This window comes from Hyaena hyaena, unplaced genomic scaffold, assembly GCF_003009895.1.
Source record: "Hyaena hyaena isolate Hyena2069 unplaced genomic scaffold, ASM300989v1 scaffold_421, whole genome shotgun sequence".
NCBI lineage: Eukaryota > Metazoa > Chordata > Mammalia > Carnivora > Hyaenidae > Hyaena > Hyaena hyaena.
The window spans coordinates 679,000-701,807 of NW_024081057.1; the positions used below are offsets into that span (position 1 = coordinate 679,000).

At 39.9% G+C, this 22,808-nt stretch overlaps 1 protein-coding gene and 1 pseudogene across 3 annotated transcripts in view; both read left to right on the plus strand.

The window, feature by feature from the left end:
* The window catches only part of KDM3A (lysine demethylase 3A), a 53,350-nt gene that overhangs the window by 15,559 nt on the left and 14,983 nt on the right, over positions 1 to 22,808 (plus strand). For 2 of the 3 annotated variants that reach the window (XM_039252624.1, XM_039252625.1), the window contains exons 9-16: positions 4,920 to 5,083; positions 6,754 to 7,274; positions 12,500 to 12,704; positions 15,933 to 16,147; positions 19,534 to 19,686; positions 19,823 to 19,918; positions 20,309 to 20,436; positions 21,926 to 22,121. In XM_039252624.1, coding sequence (XP_039108555.1) covers positions 4,920 to 5,083; positions 6,754 to 7,274; positions 12,500 to 12,704; positions 15,933 to 16,147; positions 19,534 to 19,686; positions 19,823 to 19,918; positions 20,309 to 20,436; positions 21,926 to 22,121 — 1,678 coding nt within the window. The remainder of the gene's footprint in view (positions 1 to 4,919; positions 5,084 to 6,753; positions 7,275 to 12,499; positions 12,705 to 15,932; positions 16,148 to 19,533; positions 19,687 to 19,822; positions 19,919 to 20,308; positions 20,437 to 21,925; positions 22,122 to 22,808) is intronic. The other variant, XM_039252626.1, reaches the window with a different exon arrangement.
* Positions 2,765 to 3,379, plus strand: LOC120245538 (annotated as a pseudogene).

The following is a 22,808-nucleotide window of genomic DNA, read 5'->3' on the forward strand; positions in this document are numbered from 1 at the left end:
GTGGGGTACAGGCAGAGGACTAGGATCATTGGGGAACTCCAGTGGAAGAAGGCATCAGTTCTTCACAATGTCAGTGATGGGACGGATAGTTGAGCAAGTAGATGGTTAGCCTTCAAGGAGGCACATGAAAGTATGGTAATATATACATCTGTAAGTGATCCTCTCTGCCTGACTCCTCTTCGAGGGTAGGAAGCAGGTCTTTTTGATCTCAGTCAGCATTTTGTCCAGCTCAGTAAGTTTGTGTGCTGCTGAACTGATTGTTGGGCATAGTACAGCCTGTTTTTGAAAAAAGCCTGAACTTTGGCTAGGAGATAAGTTCCCATAACCTATTTGAGCTTAATTTCTGCATCTAAATTGAGAAGCTAAATTTGATGTTTTAAAAATGGCTGTTTCAGCTCTTAAACCTTGTACTAGTCAAATTCTCATTCCAAAGGAAATTGGGATGATAGATTTGGCTGGAGATGGGTATTGGCTTTTTATTAATTTTATTGTAAACCTTTTTCTCTTTTATGCTGCATTTACTAGTCAAATAAAGATTTTCCCATTAAAAAAAGTTATTTAAAAATTTTTAGTTAACCCAGAAAAACACTAACGTAAAGAAACATCACTTATAATCACACTTCTCACAGACTCTCACCATTCAGATTTTGGAATATCTATCCTGCTGTTTTTTGTTTTTCATTTTTTCCTGTATAATCATGGAGGCCTTTAAAAAAAAAACAAACCAACCTAAAAACCATAATGTTTTCTGGCCTCCTTGATTCCTTTCCAGTGTTGTGACTATTTTTCCGTATCCCTAAATATTCTTATTTTATTCTGGGTGGTTCTTGTAATCTAGCAAATTTTGGAAACAGTGGCTGGGGCTAGATTTCAAGAGAGCTAGAGAGATAAAGGAAGAAGTGGTGAAAGAGTTCACTTAAATATGGGGGTGAAGGTGAGTATAGTAACACATTTGGCACACATTGCACTGCGTTTGCACTTCCCAGATGTGTTGGACTGGCACAGAGTTCACTTTTAGGGTGGTCTTTGGAAGAGAGGAGTTTGGGATTAGGTAGATGAGAGTCTGGATTGCCTTGGTGTATACTTTTGGATAGAATAAACCTGTTTGCCAGTAACATCTGGCTCCTTGAAGGTCTTCTCTGCCTAGCAGACTATTCCTCAGAGTTAGGACGTTGCTTGGTTAATTGAGAGAGCCTGCTGAGTAGTGTGAGCCAGCAGTGTCTTTTTTAGAATACCATCATACACTCAATTATATTATCTCCGTCTGCTGGCAGGGAGGAACTATTGCCATGACTGGTATAGAAGACCTTCAGGGAAAACTCTACAGGTAAGAAGAAACCTTGACCCTTGTCAAGTCAGAGGCCAGTGCAGCGGTGCACTCGTGAACATTGGTTTTGAAATTGGAGCCCTATCCCTATTGAGCATATTTCAGTTTCTAAAAGGAAACTTCCTAAGTTACAGTATTTGTAATACATGGTGACTGCACTGAGAAAATTTTCATATCTTGCTGCTTTGAGTCAGCTCATCTCTGTGCCAGGCACTGTGGTGAAGTACAGCCCTGTAAAATATTCTTTATTCTTATTTACAGTTGAGAAAACTGAACTCAGAGAGCTTAAATAATGTGCTAGGACATGTCGGAGATGAGTTTCAGACCAAGGTGTGCCACCAGAGCCCAGTACTCTTAGGCCCTGTGCTGGTGTTGCCATTCCTCTCCAGATCTTTTCCTTGGTGTGGTGAGTCACCACTGTAAAACAGCAGGTTTCTGCTTCATTCCCTCTGTCCTTCCATCCGTCTTTCCAACAGATATTTACTGAATACTAAATATGTACTAGACATTGGTGAGCATTACTGTCAGTCATAGGACTGACCTAGCTATTTTGAAATACTAAGTGCTCACAGCATTCATTCACTCATGTATTCCACCAGCTTTACTTGAATATCTGCTATGTGCTTTGCTTTATAAGGTTTAACAGTGGACACAAGAGCAGGGTCTGCCAGTAGGTGTGTATGATTCATTGTGAGGAGACTGACAATAAAAATAATTTAAATAAAGGGATTTTCACAGTGCAGTGTACTAATGCAATGACAGGTACAAACAGAAATATGAAGAAGATTAGGGGGATGCCTTTTGGGGCACTACTTTGGAAAGAGTAATCAGAGGTTCCGAGGAGGTGACAATAGAGCAGATTTGATAGTGAGGGGATGGACCTAGCCAGCCACATGAAACTGTGCAGAGGAAATGGCAAGTAAGAAGGTGCAGGCAAGAAAGAGTTTAGACTGGAAAGGAAACCAGTGTATTTGCAGCACCATGAACAAGTAGAATGAGAGGAGTGGGAAGGTTGGCAGAGACCAGACCACATAGAACTCTTCTAGGCAGTGGAGTGGTCATGATCTTTGTTGATTTATATGTTATAGATTGCTCTGTGGTAAAATACATTTTGGGTAGGAGGCAGACCATTTGGCAAAAATGGAGGGAAGTCAGGCCAGTTAGAAGACACATTGTACTCCCACGTGGGGGGCGGGGGGGGAAATGGTGGTAGTGGTGGAATGGAAAGAAATTGGGTAGATTCTGTAAATATTTTGGAAATAGAGGCAGATTTACTGGTTCATTGATTGGATTTAGGAAATGAGATAGAGGGTTGTTGTTGTTTTTTTTAACTTAAACAGCTCAATGGCTGTTGTGCAGAGTAAAAATTTATGCAGTCAAAATTTGTCTCAGGAAAGTAATTTAAGAAAAGGTATTATATGGTTCCTGTGAGCGGCCTGAGGTTATCTCTGAAAATGGTTCGCTATTCACTTGACCCGGAAAACCCGACAAAATCATGCAAATCAAGAGGTTAAAATCTTCGTGTTCACTTTAAGAACACACGTGAAACTGCCCAGCCATCAAGGGGATGCATATCCAAAAAGCCACCAAGTATCTTAAAGATGTCACTTTGCAGAAGCAATGTGTGCCATTCCGATGCTACAATGGTGGAGTTGAAGTGCCCAGGCCAAACAGTGGGGCTGGACACAGGGTCGGTGGCCCAAAAAGAGTGCTGAATCTTTACTGCACATGCTTAAAAGTGCAGAGAGTAATGCTGAACTTAAGGGTTTAGATGTAGATTCTCTGGTCATCGAGCACATCCAGGTGAACAAAGCCCCCAAGATGTGGCATAGAACTTACTGGGCTCATGGTCGGATTAACCCATACATGAGCTCTCCCTGCCACATTGAGATGATCCTCACTGAAAAAGAGCAGATTGCTCCTAAACCAGAAGAGGAAGTTGCACAGAAGAAAAAGATATCCCAGAAGAAGCTGAAGAAACAAAAACTTATGGCCCGGGAGTAAATTCTGCATAAAGTACATGCAAATAAAAGTAAAAACAGAAAAAAAAAAGATAATTATATGTATTAGCGCATCAACTCTAAACATAATTCAGAACAAGGAAAGTGATATGAGGGAAGATGCTTGGTAAAAGCCTCAAGTAAGCATTTTGAAATGACTTAGCAATTAAACTTTGGGAAGGTAATCGTTTTATAGGTGATTACTAGAGAATTATGAAACCAAGTCAAAAAGGACTTTTAAGACTATACTTCTCTAATTTCCCCAGCTGAAGGTTTAGGAAACTGAGGCCCAGAGAGCTAAAGTTGACCATCCCAAGAATATTCTTAGAATAGCCAAAGCTTTCCCCCCTCCAAAGAAATTTTTCTGGGGAATATTAAGTTAATATTTAACCAAAGTTGAGTTGACTAAAATCATATAATATATGAGCAGATAATTTTATATTTTAGTATCATTTGAAGCTATGCCAAAACTTTGACAGTGAATCAGTAGATCCATGGTTTTCCGATATTTTTATTTAGCGTATACTACACGATCTTTTCGAGGCTGCCAGAGTTAAATGTCTGAGAAAAATTCATGAATAGACTACATATAAATATATTCAGAATTGTGAAGTTTTAAAAACTTACTAAGGGAAGTTGTACCTTAAAGTTTAGAAGCTAATCCCTAGAAGATGAAGAAACTTCGAAGATTCTTGGGGTTTAGATTTGGTGGTAAGATAAATGTAGAAGTCATTGTGGAATGAAGGAGCTGCACCTGGTAAGGGCCCAGGACTTAAAGTTCAAGCACGTGCGAAGAGGCTGTCACATGAGCAAGGGGAATGATTTCTCCTGGTTTCACTGAGGACTAGTCAGGTGAGGTTGAGTTTAATCTCTTCCGTCTTTTTCCCTGGTGGGAAGTTCACGTTTGTGGATAGTAGAAACTGGAAAGAAGCCAGTCCATTATTTATATTTTTGTGAAGATAAAACTCCCTGAAAAGAGAAGGTGTCCCAACTTTGTCCCACAGGCTCGTCATGACTTGATATTTTTTACAGCTTGTGGTGGCCTTTGTGACTTGATGAGCCATATAAGAGCAAGAACCATGTTCTCAACCTTTATTGCATTGTAAAGGCTTAGCTTGGGGCCCAGTAGGCACCACTGCCTCCAGGAGTCCTAGTGGTCTGGTCTCCTGCCAGCCTGTGCAGTAAGCATGGTAGGCACTCGAGTCATGCGAAACCAAATGCATATGAAGCTGCCACAATCTAAAGACTGTCAGTTGAAAGGTCACTTTTGTGCATCGTATTCTTAAAGTAATTGGCACACGGCTGCGTTTTCCTGACATACTGATTCAGAGGTATGTGAAAGATCAGCAAGTGATCTTTTATAGGAAGACTCGAGCTTTGTGAAAAGCTGGAATGATTTAACAGCCTTCAGATAGAAGTCCTTAATTTTGTGACTTTTCACTTGATTTACTGTCTTGTGCTTTTTGTTTGGAAATGGTGTTGTGCTTGTTCAGTACTACACCAGGCAAATAAATGTGAGTCTTGGTAAGATTTCATAATTTCCCAACTAAGGACTTTCCTTTTAATATCTGTTGTTTTGGTAATCTTTTTAGGCCTCTCCCAGTATGTGTCCTGTACAGTCTGTGCCCACAGCAGTTTTTAAGGAGATCCTGCTCGGCTGTACGGCAGCAACCCCACCTAGTAAGGACCCGAGGCAGCAGAGCACTCCTCAGGCTGCCAACTCTCCACCCAGTCTCGGAGCGAAAATCCCCCAAGGGTAAGTAAGGGTGTTTGTTAAAGATGTTTAGTCATAATGGGAGGAAAATGATTTTAGCCATGGCTCACCATGTCTGAGCATAACCATTGCTCAGGTGGCAAGGCTTAACCTGCATTCAGTGTTTTATAGTGTGTTAGCATAGCTACGTTTGGTGTCATCACATCTCAAGTTATCCAGGGTTTTCATTAGAGTTTTCAAATTGGTCAGGTGACTTCAGAGGTGTAAAGGGTAGTAGGCATACTGAAAGATGTGGAAAACGACTTTAAAAAATGAAGGAGATGTGAAGAAAGGGCAACTTCTTTCACTTGATACAGTGAGAACAGTCAATTGAAATACTATAGAGAGTTGCAGAATAAACCTCTGCTATGAGGAAAAGAGAGCTGAATGGTTGTATGTGGAAGACTGAGGTCAACGGGAGTGTGCAGAACAGGGAGACGTGATAGGGAGTGGTTCTTATGGGCCAGATCTCACGTATAGATGAGAAACGTGGCGGTGGATAAACTATGAAGTCCTAGAAATGAGGATGCGGTAGCTGTAGGAAGAACAGGCTACTAAGTGATAGGTGAAGAAAATGAATAAGAAATGTAAAGTGTAACCAGAGATATGAAGTGGCTACAAGGTTACAGAGAGAAGAGTTTTAAGGGAAGACACTCTCTTAGGAGCGGTGGCGGCCTGTGCAGACAGCTGATAAAGACTTAAGATACAGGCCAGAGAGATGACGGTGAAGTGTGGGTTTGGAAGACTGTTGCAATAAGGTGGAAGAGTGGTTGAGCACATTGGTTTGTTGGGAGGAAAGTGGGCTGCTTGGGATGAGCGTGGAAGGTGGCCACAGAGCAGTCAGATGGAAGGAGGAACAATCCTTGGAGTAGAAAGAAGGAGCGGTGAGAAGGACGGTGCTACCCAAGCAAAGTGTCTAATGTGAGTACTTAAATGAAATTCTTGGGGCACTACTCAGTCAGTACTGAGTGCACGTGGCTCTTGAATCTCAGGATCGTGAGTTCAAGCCCCATGTTGGGCATAAACCTTACTTAAAACAAAATTCTTCTCAGGAATGAAATCCTGTGTTAGAGATGGGAAAAAAAAGTATAATAGGAAAAAAGCACTTTGTGTTTTGCTGGGGAAAAAACTTAGGGTGAATTTCAGAGAAACAAAAGTTCTTTAAGGATATCTCCTATTAAGGTAGGAGATAAGAGAAATATCCCATCATTCTGTGAACAAGCAAGTAATCAGTTGGCTTTTCAGTTGCTTTGGGTCTTGATTACTAACCAAACAGGGATGCAGTTATTCAGCGTCAGAGCCAGTTATGTGTTGTTCATAGCCGGACTGGGTTTTGTGTGGCTGGTGGTTTTGGTTCCATATGATACTGTTTGCTTTGAGGGAAAGCTAAGGTTCGTTATACTGCAATAAATAGAACTTGAAGTAGTCAGAGATTTATGAGAATGTACAGATAGGATTTAGGATTGTATTTTTTTGAGCGTTTAGGATATTTTTGCAGAGCCACTATCTTTAACTCCAGCTCACAGAAACCCATCCTACATTCTCTAAAGTAAGCAGTTTTCTTTTCTCTCTTGTATTGGTTGCTTCAAGGTACCAAACAGTTGTTTTTGGGAAGAAGAGGAGACCTAGTAAAAGAGACCTAGATGCTAGTTTTTTTATATTATCTTTTTCAGATGTCATAAACAGATTTTACCAGAAGAACTTTCTTCCTGTCTAAATACAAAGCCTGAAATACCGAGAACAAAACCAGACGTTGTCTGCAAAGTAGGACTGCTGTCTTCAAAGTTCTCTCAGATTGGAACTGGAGACTTAAAACCCCTTAGTGAACAGAAAGGTAGCTGTACCCAGCTGAAGACTAGCACTGATCAGGAAAACAAATTGGAATCTGTTTCTCAATCATCAACTGGCCTTCCTAAGGAGTGCTTACCTACAAATCCTTCTTCTACGGCAGAATTGGAAATTGCCAGTACTCCTGAACTGCAGAAGCACCTAGAATATACACCTTCCACATCTGATGTCCTCTCAAATAAGCCAGAAGAGAAAGCAGGTGTCAATAGTAATAGCTCTAATAGTTGTGTGGAAAAAAAGATAGAACCTTCAACTTTAGGATGCCGGTCACAGAATTCGAAGGAATCTTCAGTAAAAACAGATAATGAAAGCTGTTGTACAAGAAGCAACAATAAAATCCAGAATGGTGAGTGTTTTTACAGGTTTGTACCGGTAGAAGGTGAGAGATGGTAGTGGGTACATATATATCTCCTTATTTTATGAGAAGATAATATGAAAGTGACTGTAGCAAAACTTCATGTAATTGGAAAAGTTCAAAGGAGAAAAGTAGCATCCTAAAATCTTCTCAGAAATGATTACTGTTAATATTTTGGTGTACCTGGTTACATGTATATTACAAATACAGATAAACTATTCCACAAATGGGTTTATACCAACAATTTTATCCTGTGAATTCGTATAGGTATAGATGTCTGTCAGCATTTCAAAGGCTGTAAGGATTCCATTATGTATGCATTTATTATTTGACTTAACTGGTTTCTACTAGATGGGTAATTAGGCGGTTCCCAGTTCCTGGTTGTAAGAAAATAATTTTGAAACACAATTCAAAGTAATCTGATGATTATTTTATCTTAAGCTTATCACTGATTTTTTGCTAACATCCAGATAGAGCGTTAGAGATTGATACTTTATGCTCATGCAGGTAGTTCAGATCTGCAGTGTATTTTTAAAGGCAAAGAATTTATATCAGCACCTCTAGAAAAGGGACTGTTGGTTAAAGATTTTAAGGACAGGGCTGTAACACTGAGCATTCTCTTTGCTTAAAAGGAAATCCTACTGCACTCACAATTTAAAACCATGTGCAAGCATACCTTATTATTTTTTTTTGTGTGTGCTTTATTGCACTTTGCAGATACTGTGGTTTTGACAAATTGAAGGTTTGTGGCAACCCTGTGTCAAGAAGTCTGTTGGCATCATTCTCCCAACATTTGCTCACTTCTAGTCTCTGTGTCACAGTTTGGTAATTCTTGGGATATTTCAGACTTTTTCATTATTACAATATTTGTTATGATGATTTGTGATCAGCGACCTTCATGTTAGTGTTGTAATTGTTTGGGGACACCCCAAACTGCACCCATACGAGATAGCGAACTTAGTTGATACATGTTGCATTTGTTCTGACTGCTCCACCAACCAACCATTTCCTCATCTCTCTCCCTCTCCTCAGGCCTGCCTATTCTTTGAGACACAAAAATAGTGAAATGAGGCCAATTAGTAACCCCATAGTGGCCTCTAAGTGTTAAAGTGAAAGGAAGAGTTGCAGGTCTCTCACTTTAAATCAAAAGCTAGAAATGGTTAGGCTTAGTGAGGAAGGCATGTCGAAAGCCAAGATAAAGCTAGGCCTGTTGTGCCAGACAGTTAGGCAGTCTGTGAACGCAAAGTAAAAATTCTTGAAGGAAATTAAAAGTACTGCTACAGTGGACACAAATGATAAGAAAGTGAAACAACCTTATTGCTGACATGGAGATCTTTTTAGTGATCTGGATGGAAGAGCAAACCAGCCACAACATTCCTTTAAGTCCAGAGCAAGGTCATTACTCTCTTCAATTCTATGGAGGCTAACAGATGTGCGGAAGCTGCAGAAAAGTTTGAAGCTATCAGAGGTTTGTTCATGAGGCTTAAGGAAAGAAGCCACTTCCATAACAAAGTGCAAGATGGAGCAGCAAGTGCTAATGTACAAGCTGCAGCAAGTTAGCTGAAAAATCTAGCTAAGATTACTAATGAAGGTGGCTATGCTAAACAACAGATTGGAAGAAGATGCCGTCTAGGACTTAGAAAGCTAGGGAGAAGTCAATACCTGGTTTCAAAGCTTCAAGGACAGGCTGACTCTTTTGTTAGGGGCTAATGCAGCTGATGACTTCAAGTTGAAGCCAGTGCTCATTTACCATTCTGAAAATCCTGGGGCCCTTAGGTTATGCTAAATCTACTCTGTGCTCTATAAATGGAACAACAAAGCCTGGATGACAGCACATTTGTTTACAACATGGTTTACTGAATATTTTAAGCCCACTGTTGAGACCTACTGCTCCAAAAAAAAGATTCCTTTCAAAATATTACTGTTTACAGACAATGTACTTGTTCACCCAAGAGCTCTGATGGAGGTGTATGAGATTAATGTTGTTTTCATGCCTGCTAACACAGCATCAGTTCTGCAGCCCATGGATCAAGGAATCATTTTGACTTTCAAGTCTTATTTAAGTAATATGCTTTGTAAGGCTACAGCTACCATAGATAATGTGTTGGGTTTTTTCCTAATGGATCCAGGCTGTTGCACTTAGTAGACTACAGTATAGTGTAAATATAACTTTTATGTGCACTGGGAAACCAGAAAATTCATTTGATTTGCTTTACTCCAGTAATTTGCTTTACTGAGGTAGTCTGGACCCACACCCACTATGTCTTCAAGGTATGCCTATTATCTTTAGAGAAAATGGTACACTGTATTTCATACCGCTTCTGTTAAGTTGGAGGATGTATTTTACTGATGGTAGTTAACAGAAGTTCCCTTATTAGAATTAGTAGAACTAAATGGCTTCGGTATGTCAAAAAGTTCAGAGCTATTACAGTTTAAAAATACCTTTGATCGTTGTCAGCTGTGTGGGAAAATGAGCATGGATTTTGATAGCTTGAAAAGAACTTAATGAGAAACACTATTCACTTGGATAAGTAAGACATGAATATATCCACAATTTAGCTTTTCCTTCAGGTCTCTGAAGCTAGAGGGAAAATGGGTGGATTTGACTTGGTCTTTGGATGCAGAGTTGGAGGAGTGGTAAAACCTGTCTTTGCCTAGTGATACTTCTAGCCTGGCTTCCACCTTCTTGAGGTTTAAGTTCATAGAGCTGTTGATTTGCATAAAATTAATTGCATAATATTATACTTTTCCTCTTGTGTTATGTAACTCCCCAAAGAAAGTGAATATTCATAACCATATTTCTGTTTTATTTTTTTATTCTTTTTGAGTCACCAGGCCTTAACATTCAGCTAGTTTTTGAGACCAATTTTAATATAATGTGAAGAAATAGTAAAAATTCTAGATCGATAAGCACATTGCAAGTATATAAATGAGTTATGGAGTCTTGCTTTGTCTTAATACATTGTACAACTATGTACCAGCTAAAGTGATTTTAGGAGAAATGAAAAACCTCGGTAAGTGTCCCAGTGCATACTTTCTACTGGGATTCTTGCTTGAAGAGTGAGAGACTGTGACCAGGATCTCTCCGCTATGTCCACTGATACTGCTTGTAGATATAGAAAGACTTGACTGGAAGCTCTTCTGTCCCCTGTGTCCCTTCTCCACTTCAGGACTAGAAAACAAAAACAGGCTGAGTGTAAGAACAGCTGCCTTTTTTCTGTTAGGCAGATGTGTGCCTCCTCAGAAGCTGGCATTGCCTTTTTCCCTTGGCTCTGCTCCAAAGTGAAGGAATCACTGATTGGGTCAACTATTGCACTCTTCGCTAAAGAGCTAGATATGGATAGTTTAGCTTACTTATTTCTAGGTATTTCCTCTCCTAAGCCAGGGAAGAACCTTTCGGCTCTTTGCCCATGATCTGTGAAAACCTAGCCCAATTTCAAGGATGATGTTTTTTCAGTATCTGAGTAATTAAAACTCAGTCCTTGAACTATTGATCTCTTTATTTTGTGTCCTTTCTTGCTGTAGGTACCTTCTGTGTCACTATAACTGAGTAAGAATGTGTAAGGGGTCATGGCCTGACAGTATCCATTTGGCATTTTACAGTGTGCTCTCTGGTTCTGCTTTAAAAGAGAGGTCACATTGGAACACCTCTAAGGTCATTATTAGAGAAGTTTATTTTATTTAAAACCATTTTTGCTTTGAGATCTTCCAGTTTCCTCCGTAACTATTAACCTCTCCCAGCTGTCTCTCAGCTGGTTCTCCAAAAGTTGTTTCTTTGTTTTTGTTTTTTATTTATTTGCCCAAGAATCTACTTCCCTGCTCCCTTGGATGGAGGAAAAGTGTTTTCTTTTTAATTCTTTTTAAATATCTGTTTTTGAGACAGAGAGAGACAGAGTGTGAGCAGGGGAGGGGCAGAGAGAGGAAGACACAGAATCTGAAGCAGGCTCTAGGCTCTGAGATGTCAGCACAGAGCCTGAAGCGGAGCTCAAACCCATGAACTGTGAGATCATGACCTGAGCTGAAGTTGGACACTTAACCGACTGAGCCACCCAGGTGTCCACAGAAAGGTCTTTTCTGTCAGTTTCATATAAAATACTCCTCGAGGCTCTAGACTTAGAAATAGATTCATTTCTGTGCTGTTTGGGCTGATGCAAAGATCACTCTTTCCTGCATATCTTTGCTTTTTCTCCCTTTTTCTTTATGGTGATTATTTATTTATTAAATGAGTAACCTCTATAGCCAACGCTGGGCTCAAGCTGACAGACTCAAGATCAAGAGTTGCATGTTCTACCGAGTGAGTTAGCCAGGTGGCCCTTTTCTTTGGAAACCATGTTAAAAACATTTCCTTGTAAGTTCTCCTGGCCATTACAAATTAAAACTTAAAAATACATTTACTTAAAATCCTCATCCTGTCTGTAGTCACTGCTCTTAATCTTGAGCGGAACGTTAGCATGAAGGAAATTGAAGACCTATCAGAGGTCATGTGGCACCCCTTTGAAGCATTTAGAAGATAGCTCTTATTTTACAGATCCAGAGACCTATGTGGGAAAGCTGTTTGGTTATTCTATTTAGAATGGTTAGCTTTGGCACAGTGTTTTAGAAAATACACTTAAGCCCGTCTTTGAGTGTGAAAAGTGACAGAATTGACTCACACACAGACCTCTCTGTTTGTTGAGGTGAACCTCTCTTTGTGCATTCCTAATGTTGCAGTGCGTTTATCTGGTTTGGAAGAGTTTTCCTAAAATAACTTTTCTTATCTAGGGCTGTGAATAGAGTTGATGAATTTAGGGTTTTAAGTTGCCTTGTCAAATTGATTTACCAAATTAGAATTTGTTTATTTTATGTGAGAGAGTGAGAGAGTGCGAATGGGGTAGGGGCAGAGGGAGAGAGAGAATCCCAGACAGGCTCCACACTCAGCGCAGAGCCCAACGTGGGGCTTGCTTGATGTCACAACTGTGAGATCATGACTTGTGCCGAAACCAAGATTTGGATGCTTAACTGACTGAGCCATCCAGGTGCCCTGAGAATTATTTTATAAAGGTAGTAAAACTCTCCAGTCATTCTGATAGTATGTTAAGCCATTTTTAGAAATTATAGTTGAACTGGAACTTAAGGAGATTTCCATTTGGGAAAACTGGCCTTTGGAATAGAATTCAGATGTCAAGGTGACTTTTAAAAATCTGTGGTCTCATTTCTTCAATCTTGTGTTTTTCTAGCCCCATCCCGGAAGTCAGTTTTGACAGACCCAGCCAAAGTCAAGAAGCTGCAGCAGAGCGGTGAGGCCTTTGTCCAGGATGACTCCTGTGTGAACATTGTTGCGCAACTGCCTAAGTGCCGGGAGTGTCGCTTGGACAGTCTCCGCAAGGATAAGGAGCAGCAGAAAGACTCACCTGTGTTTTGTCGCTTCTTTCACTTCAGGAGGTGAGGTATTTGGGGGAAAGCTCAGATAATCTTGGCTCGATAGCATACAGTAAATCTAGAACTAAAAAGAGTGAAGATTGTGTTTCTAATCTTTAGGTTAGAACATTTAGATCTTATCGCCAATTATAGCCTTCTCAGTATCCCTTTCCATTTTTTTTTTAAAGTAGAGAAACTTAAAAAAAAATTCTCTTTCTAAAACAAACATAGAAAAGTGCTGAAGTTTCTAAAACGCTACAAATAACCACTGTTACTTTTCAGTGCAGTTTAGTATTTAATATGGTCATAAACTATATTCGAGCATACCTACTTGGGTATATTGCATATACTGTTTTGAATCTTAGTTTCCGGTATATAGTAGGAACCACTTGATATGTTAGCTTTTTTTTTCTTATTGGTGTTTAGATCATTTTGTGGGTTTTGCCACTAAAAAATAATACAGATACGATCATCTCCTTGTCTCCATCTCTCACTGTTTACTTTGGAAGGATCACTGGAAGTGGCATTACTCGATGAGAAGCAGTGTGTGTTTTTAAGACTTTGATATTCTGCCAAATTGCCCTGCAGGAAGGCTGCACCTGTGTCCCTGCCCTCTGGCAGTGGTTGAGATTTTCCCGGCTCTGTGCAGTCCTGCCAGCAGGAAGAGTTGTGTCTTTTTAGAAAATATTTTCTAAATCTATAGGCAGAATCTTTGATTTTTCATTGTATTTTTAAGTCAAGTTAATTTTCTCTAAATTTTTCTCTCTTTAGTGAAGAAAAAGGCTGTTTTTCTTCTTCTTCTTGATATAAGTGAGCAGTGTTGTTCTGGGTATAGATTAACTTTAGGTAGGATTCACTTTCTCAGAAATGTAGACACTTTCAGGCTCAACTAGTTATAATCCTAAACAGGTGTTGACTTGAATTTCTTCGTATTCACCTACCCTTTAGTTTTATCAAGATGAAAGAGTGCTGAATAACTGAATTAAAGGCACAGATATTTCAGGTCATTTGTAATTAATGACAGAAATCTGTTCTGATAACTTTCAGATTCAGGCTTATTTAATGAACTCTGTTTTTTAGGTGGTAGTTTGCCCCATTTGTTCCTGAGTAAATTGCAAAAACACCATGATAAAGTGCGTGTCTAGTATTTGGAACTGTAATAACTGTAAGCATGTTACCATATCCATATATTAGTGTATATTTTGAATAACACCTGGCCCAGAATAAGTTCTTAATATAGGTTAGCTCTATTCTACTTCCTCTCTGGAGAATTTTTTTATATTGTTAAGTGTGTGAAGATGCATACACAGTGGGTTCTGATAATGTATTTTGAAGAGAACACAAAATATTATGCATTATATCTATATATTTTTTTAATTTTTAATTTTAAAAAAGACACAGAGTGTGATCAAGGGAGGGCAGAGGGAGAGAGGGAGACACATAATCTGAAGCAGGCTCCAGGCTGTGAGCTGTCAGCACAGAGCCCGATGCGGGTTTCAAACTCACAAACTGTGAGATCATGACCTGAGCCTAAGTTGGATGCTTAACAGACTGAGCCACCCAGGCGCCCAGATCTATGTATTTCTATTACAGACTTGATTTCATTGGTTCCTCCGCTCTGAAGGTGTAAAGTGGACTGGAGGGAAGATACTGTTTAGTTTTGGTGTAAGTTGCAGAGGCCTTATAGGGAGGGGATAGTTTTTTCTTTTGAATATTACTGGAGTTTTTCTATTAGCCACTGTTTTGTAACCATCTAGAAAGCACTGACTTTATGACTTTGCTGTTTTTCTGTTTTTGACCTCTTTGAAAGGGAAAGTGCCTTTGCTTAATGTTGCATGGTAGAAGCCAGTCTAGTAGAAATTAGAACAAACCCACCTCTTTGGTAAAAGAAAAAAAAAAGTCATAATTTAAAAAACAGAGCCTTTTCTTCCCCCTGACGTTTAGAGAAAAGTTAAGGCTGTCGTTAGCTTTCTCATCAAGTTTGTTTTTCATTAAATTCTCCTGCAACTGAAATAGGAAGCTTAGGGTCACAGTATTAAGCCCAGTTGCCAAATCCTGTTTGCCATCTCTCCCTTTGAAGAGTTTTTCAGATTCATTTTTTAGTATTATGACTCTCTTATTTGGGTGATCAATTAAAAATTTGCACCTCTCCTTTGGGCTGCTTGCAATAAATTTGCTTCTGTTAAGTAACTCTCAATGTCTTTCCAGTTCATTCTACACTCTTCTGGACAAATATTTTTCTAATATACAACATTAGGTTTGTATCATAGGCTCAGAGATTTTTGGTTAGCTGCCCCATGACCCATGGAGAAATCAACATCCTTCTTTTTTTTTTTTCTTTTGTATGAAATATATAGTTTTCTTGACATACTTTCTCTTACCTAATGTCTACCTGTTCTTGAAAGGCCAATGTGAATCACTATCTCTACCACGAAGTCTTAATATTAGCCCCACGAAACTCACAGTCAGTACTTCCTTCTCTGGTTCTTACAAGATTTAATGATTCTTATTATACCTAACATACCCTACTTCTCTGTGTATATTATGTCTACATCTGTGTCTCCAACTTGATTAACATAGAATGTCATTTTGAATAAGTTTTGAAAAAATTCAAAACTAACACATAGCTTAGGAAACACACTCAGGTGTTAAAGATATTGAAAGAAAATCCTGAGAATGTATTCTGCCTTTTGCTTCACCTTCAGGTACTTTGGTCCGTCTTAACACTGCCTCTCATCCCAGAAGCTTACATAATAATTTGTAGCTGGGATTCATACGGGTGCTGAATTCCTCAAGGATCTATGTGGTCATAGCTTCAGTGACTGTCTAGAGTTAGCCTTCCTTTGCAAAGCATTATTCTTGAAGCAGTGTTTGTATTCAAATCTGATCAGAATATCTGTCACCTGCTGTTTGGTTTCCATTTTCTTCTGCGGTGACTTGTGATTGTCCTTGCTGTGAAGTCCCAAGTCTGGAAGGTTCAGCAAGTGCCCCTAGAGGCACTATGATTAGATCTTGGTTGAAGTAAATAGCACTTCTCTCTCACTTCCCTCTCTATGTCTTCTGAGGGAAAACTTGGAAATTTAAAAAATGTTTAAATCTTTCCACTGATGTTGCTAAGTAACGATTGGCTGTAATTAGCCATGAGATTATAGAAAACTGGGAAGGAATTTGTTGATTTAAATAGTAACTACAAGATGTAAATCGATTCTTTGTATGTGTGTAACGCACTGTTTTCCCCTCCATTTCCTCTAGGTTACAATTCAATAAACATGGTGTGTTGCGGGTAGAAGGCTTTTTAACACCAAACAAGTATGACAGTGAAGCAATTGGCTTGTGGTTGCCTTTAACCAAAAATGTTGTGGGGACTGATTTGGACACTGCAAAGTATATCCTGGCCAACATTGGAGATCACTTCTGTCAAATGGTGATTTCTGAAAAGGAAGCTATGTCAACTATTGAGCCACACAGTAAGAGCATCTCTTAGGGGGTAGGATTTTTGAGTCCAACTTGATTTTGTTCCTAAATGACATCTAAGTTCTAATTTGCATGGGTTTCATTTTCACCCAGAGGTTTGGATGACTTTGGTATAGTATGGTTGCATTTTTCCTTTTATGACTTTTATAAGGTTCTGTCCATTGGTCAGAGTCAGTCATTTGTCTGTGGGGGTTGTTTTAGAGCAGTTACCAGAGGAGTAGAACTCTTTGTTAAGGAAGATGAGGTAGTGGTGGAATTTGCACAGCCTTATCAGCAGGGTGGGCTCATCAGAAGGTGATGAGGCCTCTCAGGTTGGGTTATTTTTCAGACAAAGGTTCTATTTGTTTTTAAGTTTGTTTTGAGATAACAGGAGTGCACTGTGCAAGCAGGGGAGGGGCAGAGGATGAGGGAGAGAGAATTCCAAGCAGGCTCCACACAGTAAGTGCAGAGTTTAACACAGTGCTCGATCTTAGAACTGTGAGATCATGACCTGAGCTGAAATTGAGTTGGACACTTAATCAACACAGCCACCCAGGCATCCATAAGACAAAGCTCTTAATCAGGAATGAATTTCAAAGAAAATACACTCGACTGAATCAGTCTGGGGCTCTGAGTCCCAGGCAAGGGAGTGGGAACAGGTTCAGATGAGAAGGATTCTGTTAGAGTCAGGGTTTTAACAGAATATACGGAGCTGAATGAGTGCCAGTGTCTTCCACTTTCTGAGAGCACTCTCATACTCATCCGGCAGCCCAGTAATCCACAGGGATCAGTGCAAGTGACACACGAGAGCCAGACCTCCCTCGTGACATCTCAAGGTATGATTTCTGGGAGAACAGCATGATCTCTCTTTTTTATGCCTCTGAGAAGTAAGACATCCAACCAACCATAAGCACCAAGGAGCAGCTAGTTTATTTAAGTCTCACACTTTCTTCCATCATTTTATCTTCCCCAAATGGGGAAGCTTAAAGTTGCAGCTTAAAGTTGAAGTCGTTCCGTTGCTCTGTAGATATCTTTTCAAACTTAGCATAACCAATTATGTTTCAGTACTCGCACCCACACATACCAGCCTTAAGAATTTTCGTTTTAGGTACCAGAAACTAACTGAAGCTCCTAGCTTCAGCAACAAAGTAGTTTGTTGGATAGGTATGGATACTGTTAAATTGCCAAGTCCAAGGAATGGAACTGAGGCATTCCAAGAAGCAGGAGGAATTCAAAGCTAGAAGGAGAATGGTATTGTGCGTTCCAGGGGGAAGCCAAAGTTACACTAAAGAGAGCTGCAGAATCTGTTCTGTTGGGCTAATAGAGACTCTTATGAGTCAGAGATCTTATTAAAGTTGTTTTTCCTATCATAGTCTATTTAGGACACGTGACCCTGGTTTTAATTTTTAGCAGAGATACAGAGTTTCCTTATTAAATACATTTAAGTAAAAGTGGGGTTGAGGAATAATTCTTTTTTTTTTACATGTTTTATTTTATTTTAAAATGTTTATTTTGAGAGAGAGCATGCATGTGCGGGGAGGGACAGAGAGAGGGTGAGAGCGAATCCAAAGCAGGGTCCATACTGTCAGTGCAGAGCCAGAAATGGGGCTCCGATCCCACAAACTCTGTGATCATGACCTGAGCTGAAATCGAGAGTCAGTCACTTAACCGACTGAGCCACCCTGGTGCCCCAAGAAAAATTCTGCATAACTGGTCTAGAGGTATTATATAAATGACTGGAATGTAGAAACACTTGTTGGGAATATATTTGTAGCTTCACTCCTGAATTAGCAGGACTGTTATAAGCAACTGATGTTTTTTCTCTGCTCAAGAAGATTGATGGTCCTTGAAGATTTAAGTATGATTAACCTTTCCTCCTTGCCTTTTTGATCATCCTGTTCCTCTCTGTTTCCTCTGTGACAAGCTGGTCAGTTGGAGAGAGGAACTCACTGTGAGTGATAACTGACAAATGCACCATAAGGTGTTCCTAAAAGGGCTACCCTCTGATCCTGAGATTAGGAAGCAGGTCTCAACCTTTATACATTTATCCTGTCTTTTCAATGACAAATAATCATTAAATAGGTAGCAAAGAAATGTAAGAATACTCTGTAATAAAACAGTCTAACCCAGATGACCAAGGTGAAATTCATAAAACCTCATTTGTAAAACATCTAAGGCTCTGTGTATTGTACATGGAACTGTTACATTATAATGAATGGCAGAAGTTCACTTAGCAGGTGGATTAATTTGGTAAAAGCTGAAGTTGATCATTTATGTTTTGGTCCATCAAGAAAGAATGAAAAAACCACAGATTAGATTAGGAAAAAGGTATTTTCCATAAAACAGGAACATTGCAGTATTGATCCAGTCTTGTTCAGAAGAGAGAGACAGAAAAGAGCTTTCTGATTAACAGACATTGGACTTTTTTGCGATCCAGGAAAATGTACTTCCTTGCACATACTCCTTGAGGCTTTCTGATCCCTCAGATCAGATTTGGCACTCTTCCAGACTAGGCGAGGGGTATAATGGCCTGCACAGTCCTGTAATACAGGCCACCCCAGCCAGTTATCAGGGCTTGGCCACTGCAGCAGAAAATACTGGTTTGTAGAATCTTGGATTATGCTTCAACCTGTTGGATATTTGATTAGTGTGAGTCAGTCCTGGACCTGCATCCCTACTGGCACTAAAAAAGTCAAGTTTCTGACTCTGGCCAGTGAAGGAACCAGCTGTGTACTATTGTGCCCCCTTTAAGTTAATGTGTTGCTCCCTCCAGGTTCCCTACATGCCTGCGGCTTTTCCTTAGGTTGTATGTATGGGTTCAGGGCCTGTGTGAATAACCTGACAATTATGTTGGGTTGGCGGATCGGAGTCATTCCTCTTTCCTTTGGAGAAAGCATTGTGCACGCTGTCTTCAGATTCTGAAAGGGGCTCATGATGCAAACAAAAGGTGAAAGAACCGCTGCTGTGTAATACCTGTGTCTGAATTGCAGCTTGTGTAATTACTGATGCTTTTTCCACTGCTTCACTCAGCACTACTTATTATATACCAGTGGTATGCAGAGTGGGTTCGTGACAAAGCACAGTCCAGGCAGGGATTCTGCTTGTACAGAGTTTAGTCTCCTAAGAGGAGGTAACATTACACCTGACTGCATACAGTGTAAAGAAGCCTGAGTCTGAAATACAAATACAAGTTGATGGGAGTGCTGAAGGAATCCAGGAGAGCTTCATGGTGGAGGGTGGAGAGTTTGTGGGGGTGGCGTTTGAGATGATCTTTGAAGGCTAAACAAAGTTGATGGGAACTCCAGTAAGAGGGAGGAATGATACCAAGTCTCTCCCCTTTCGTGTTTTACTTCAGAAGCACTCTCCTCCCCAAGACTAAGTGATTTATTGATTTTTGTAGGACAGGTTGCTTGGAAGCGAGCTGTCAAAGGTGTTCGGGAAATGTGTGATGTGTGTGACACCACCATCTTCAACCTGCACTGGGTGTGTCCTCGGTGCGGGTTTGGAGTGTGTGTGGATTGCTACCGGATGAAGCGGAAGAATTGCCAACAAGGTTAGAAATGACTTGATTTTCCTCCAAGCCCCCCTTACACAAATTAAGCCATTTATTGATTTGTGGTTGATGGATTTCTGAAACATTTAGGGCTGGAGTCCATGGGGAGCAATTACTATAAATCATTTCTTTGTAGGTGCTGCCTACAAGACTTTCTCATGGCTGAGATGTGTGAAGAGTCAGATACATGAACCAGAGAACCTGATGCCTACACAGATTATTCCTGGAAAAGGTATTGCATGTGGTGCAGTGATTTTCTTTTCCCCTTGTTCTGGTTAGCTCATAGGGGCTGGTGGTTTGGTTTTACTTTCTGCAGGCTAATTAACTTGCTAACTTATTTTAGTGTGTACCATAAATTGTCCAAAAATGTGTTAAGTAATGCCCCAAAACGTTTTGATTAAGTAAGGTCTTGTGAATCATTTTGTAGAAGGAAGGAAAAAAATGCTTTTGTAGGGGAAGGCATACTTAGGATGAAAAGGAGGAAATAGAAGCACCATGCTGCTAAAAAGTAATCCTGTTGGAAATACCAGTTTCTACTTTGTAATGTTGAGGTTGAAAGTACCTAATGCCCTTGTTAAGATGTTTGTCTCTGCCCCCACCCCGCCCTTTTTTTTTTTTTTAGCCCTCTATGATGTTGGAGACATTGTTCATTCAGTGAGAGCAAAATGGGGAATAAAAGCGAATTGTCCCTGTTCGAACAGGCAATTCAAACTTTTTTCAAAGCCAGCCTCAAAGGAAGACATAAAACAGGTATTACTGTTAATGCTAGATTCACCAACCTTGAGATTGTTGTCTTTCTTTTCAAATAACCCAAGGATGTCTGTAGTGTATCTGAAAGGAACATGGGGACAGTGGTCCGTGGAAAGAAACAGCTCCTACGTTTCATGTGATACTTCATAGACTCATTCTCACTTTCCACATTATTTTTGTATACCTCATCTGTAGTCTCTTAGTTGGTTTTAATTTTTGTTCCTTGAGAAAGCAAAAATGTATATCTCTTGTAGCCTGCTTAATGAGTTGCTGTCGAATTTTATGTGGGTTTATAAAAAACATTTTGTGCCTTATAGAGTTAAGATTAGTTAGATATTCTTTACAATCTTTTAAAATTACTGAATGTATTTTACCTCTCTATTTGAGGAATTGAAGGAAATAATATTGAAATGAGCCTTTATATAATCATTTCTCATGTCAAAAACTGTACATTTCTGTGGTGCTCGTGTGTATTCCCTGGTAGCATCCCTTTCATACCCACCATCACATCCACCCTGCTCTGTCCCCCTTCTGCCCCTGTACCCCAGTTTATCATTCCTTCACATTGATTGGATAATCAGAAGTTCTTTTACATTTTCATAAAGCTTTGGTGTCAAAGGCAGTAGAGCAAAAAGAGCTGTGCTCCTTAGACTTGGAATTGAATTTGAAATCTTTTTCTGCCACTTTCTAGTCACATGACTTTGGCTCACGCGGACTGATTTACATGGGCTTCCATTTCCTCATCAGTAATGGAGGAACAATAATACTGATAATGGGTTTCACAGAAATCCATCACATGTAAAAGAAAGACCAGGACCACAGTAGGAATTGATTGTTTTCCTTCTTATGTTTGTATAAACTCATTAGCTGAGTCAAGTTTTTAAGTAACAGAAAAATAAGTGGTGTGCTCTGTCCAGTTTTTTAAATGTTTGAGTTCTTTTAAGAGCTGTTGGTCACATTTTAAAACCTACTATGCTATGCTAAAACAAAAAAGAATTTTTTATTCTGCATCCCATTTCCTTCTGAAATCACAGCTGTACCTTTCCTACCCTGATTCTTTCCTTCCTTCCTTCCTTCCTTCCTTCCTTCCTTCCTTCCTTCCTTCCTTCCTTCGTTCAGCAACCAGGCTGTGTCTGTTCAGCATACTATGAGTTCACAGGGGAGATAGACACAAACTAGTCATTTTAAAGCAGCATAGTAGGAGGAATGATAAGGATTTGTATGAGCAAGAGATGGGTGATAAAGGGGTAGGAAGGGAAACATGTCTTTTGTTTTTACCAGTGCTATTTAGAAGCTATAAGAAAAAGTCTCTTTTATCTTGTATAGTTCTGCTTTATTACTGCAAAGTTACTGTGTGGTGATATCCAGGACCATTATGTGCTTTGTTTAGGGTATTTCTCTCTTACTGGTGAGCTGTTAGGGAAAAAGGCAAGGAAAAGGAAATGTCTTGTTTCAGCTTGTGGAAAATTCTCTTTTAAACTCAACACAGACTTCCTTTGCTGGAGAAAAACCTACTCTTGGTGCTGTGCTCCAGCAGAATGCCTTGGTGTTGGAGCCAGTGCCTGTGGCTGGGGAAGCTGCTTCCAAGCCAGCCAGCAGCATGAAGCCTGCCTGTCCGGCCAGCACATCTCCTTTAAACTGGCTGGCAGACCTGACCAGCGGGAATGTCAACAAGGAAAACAAGGGTGAGTGCTTCCTGCTCTCCTGCGGGTTCCTGAGGACTTTAATCCATTCACAGGGGGATTGGCAACCTCGGCCACTGTAAGAACAGAGTAATTAGGAGTGTATGTGATGGACAGTATTGGTTCCCTGGAGTTATCCTGAGTCCTGGTACAAATGCAAATATTTTTAAAATGCAACCCCAAAGGGAAGAACTTTTGCTGACAGTAGAACTCTAGGGTGAGATTGTGTTTGGCAAGAAAGGAAGGGGCTGAGACTTGTTTGTGTTAATAAGTGATTTTCCATCTCTCTATCCTTACCCTGTTTATTTTTTCTATTTTGTCTAATTGGAATGTTCTGGCTTCAGTTTTATTTTTCTCATCTGTGCTTTGTCTCAGGATGCATGAGGACAGTATAAAGAACATAGGCTTTGGAGTTAGGTTTAGGTGATTATGCTTTTTAGCTATGTTATAAGAAAGAAAAATTGCAAGTTAATTACTTTCATGCAAAGATCCTAAACAGAATTTCAGTGAATAGAATTCAACACTGGGGCACCTGGGTGGCTCAGTTGGTTAAGCATCCAACTCTTGATTTCAGCTCAGGTTATGATCTCATGGTTTGTGGGTTCAACCCTCACATCGGGCTCTGTGCTCACAGTGCAGAGCCTGCTTGGGATTCTGTCTCTCTCTCTGCCCCTCCCCCACTCGCTATTT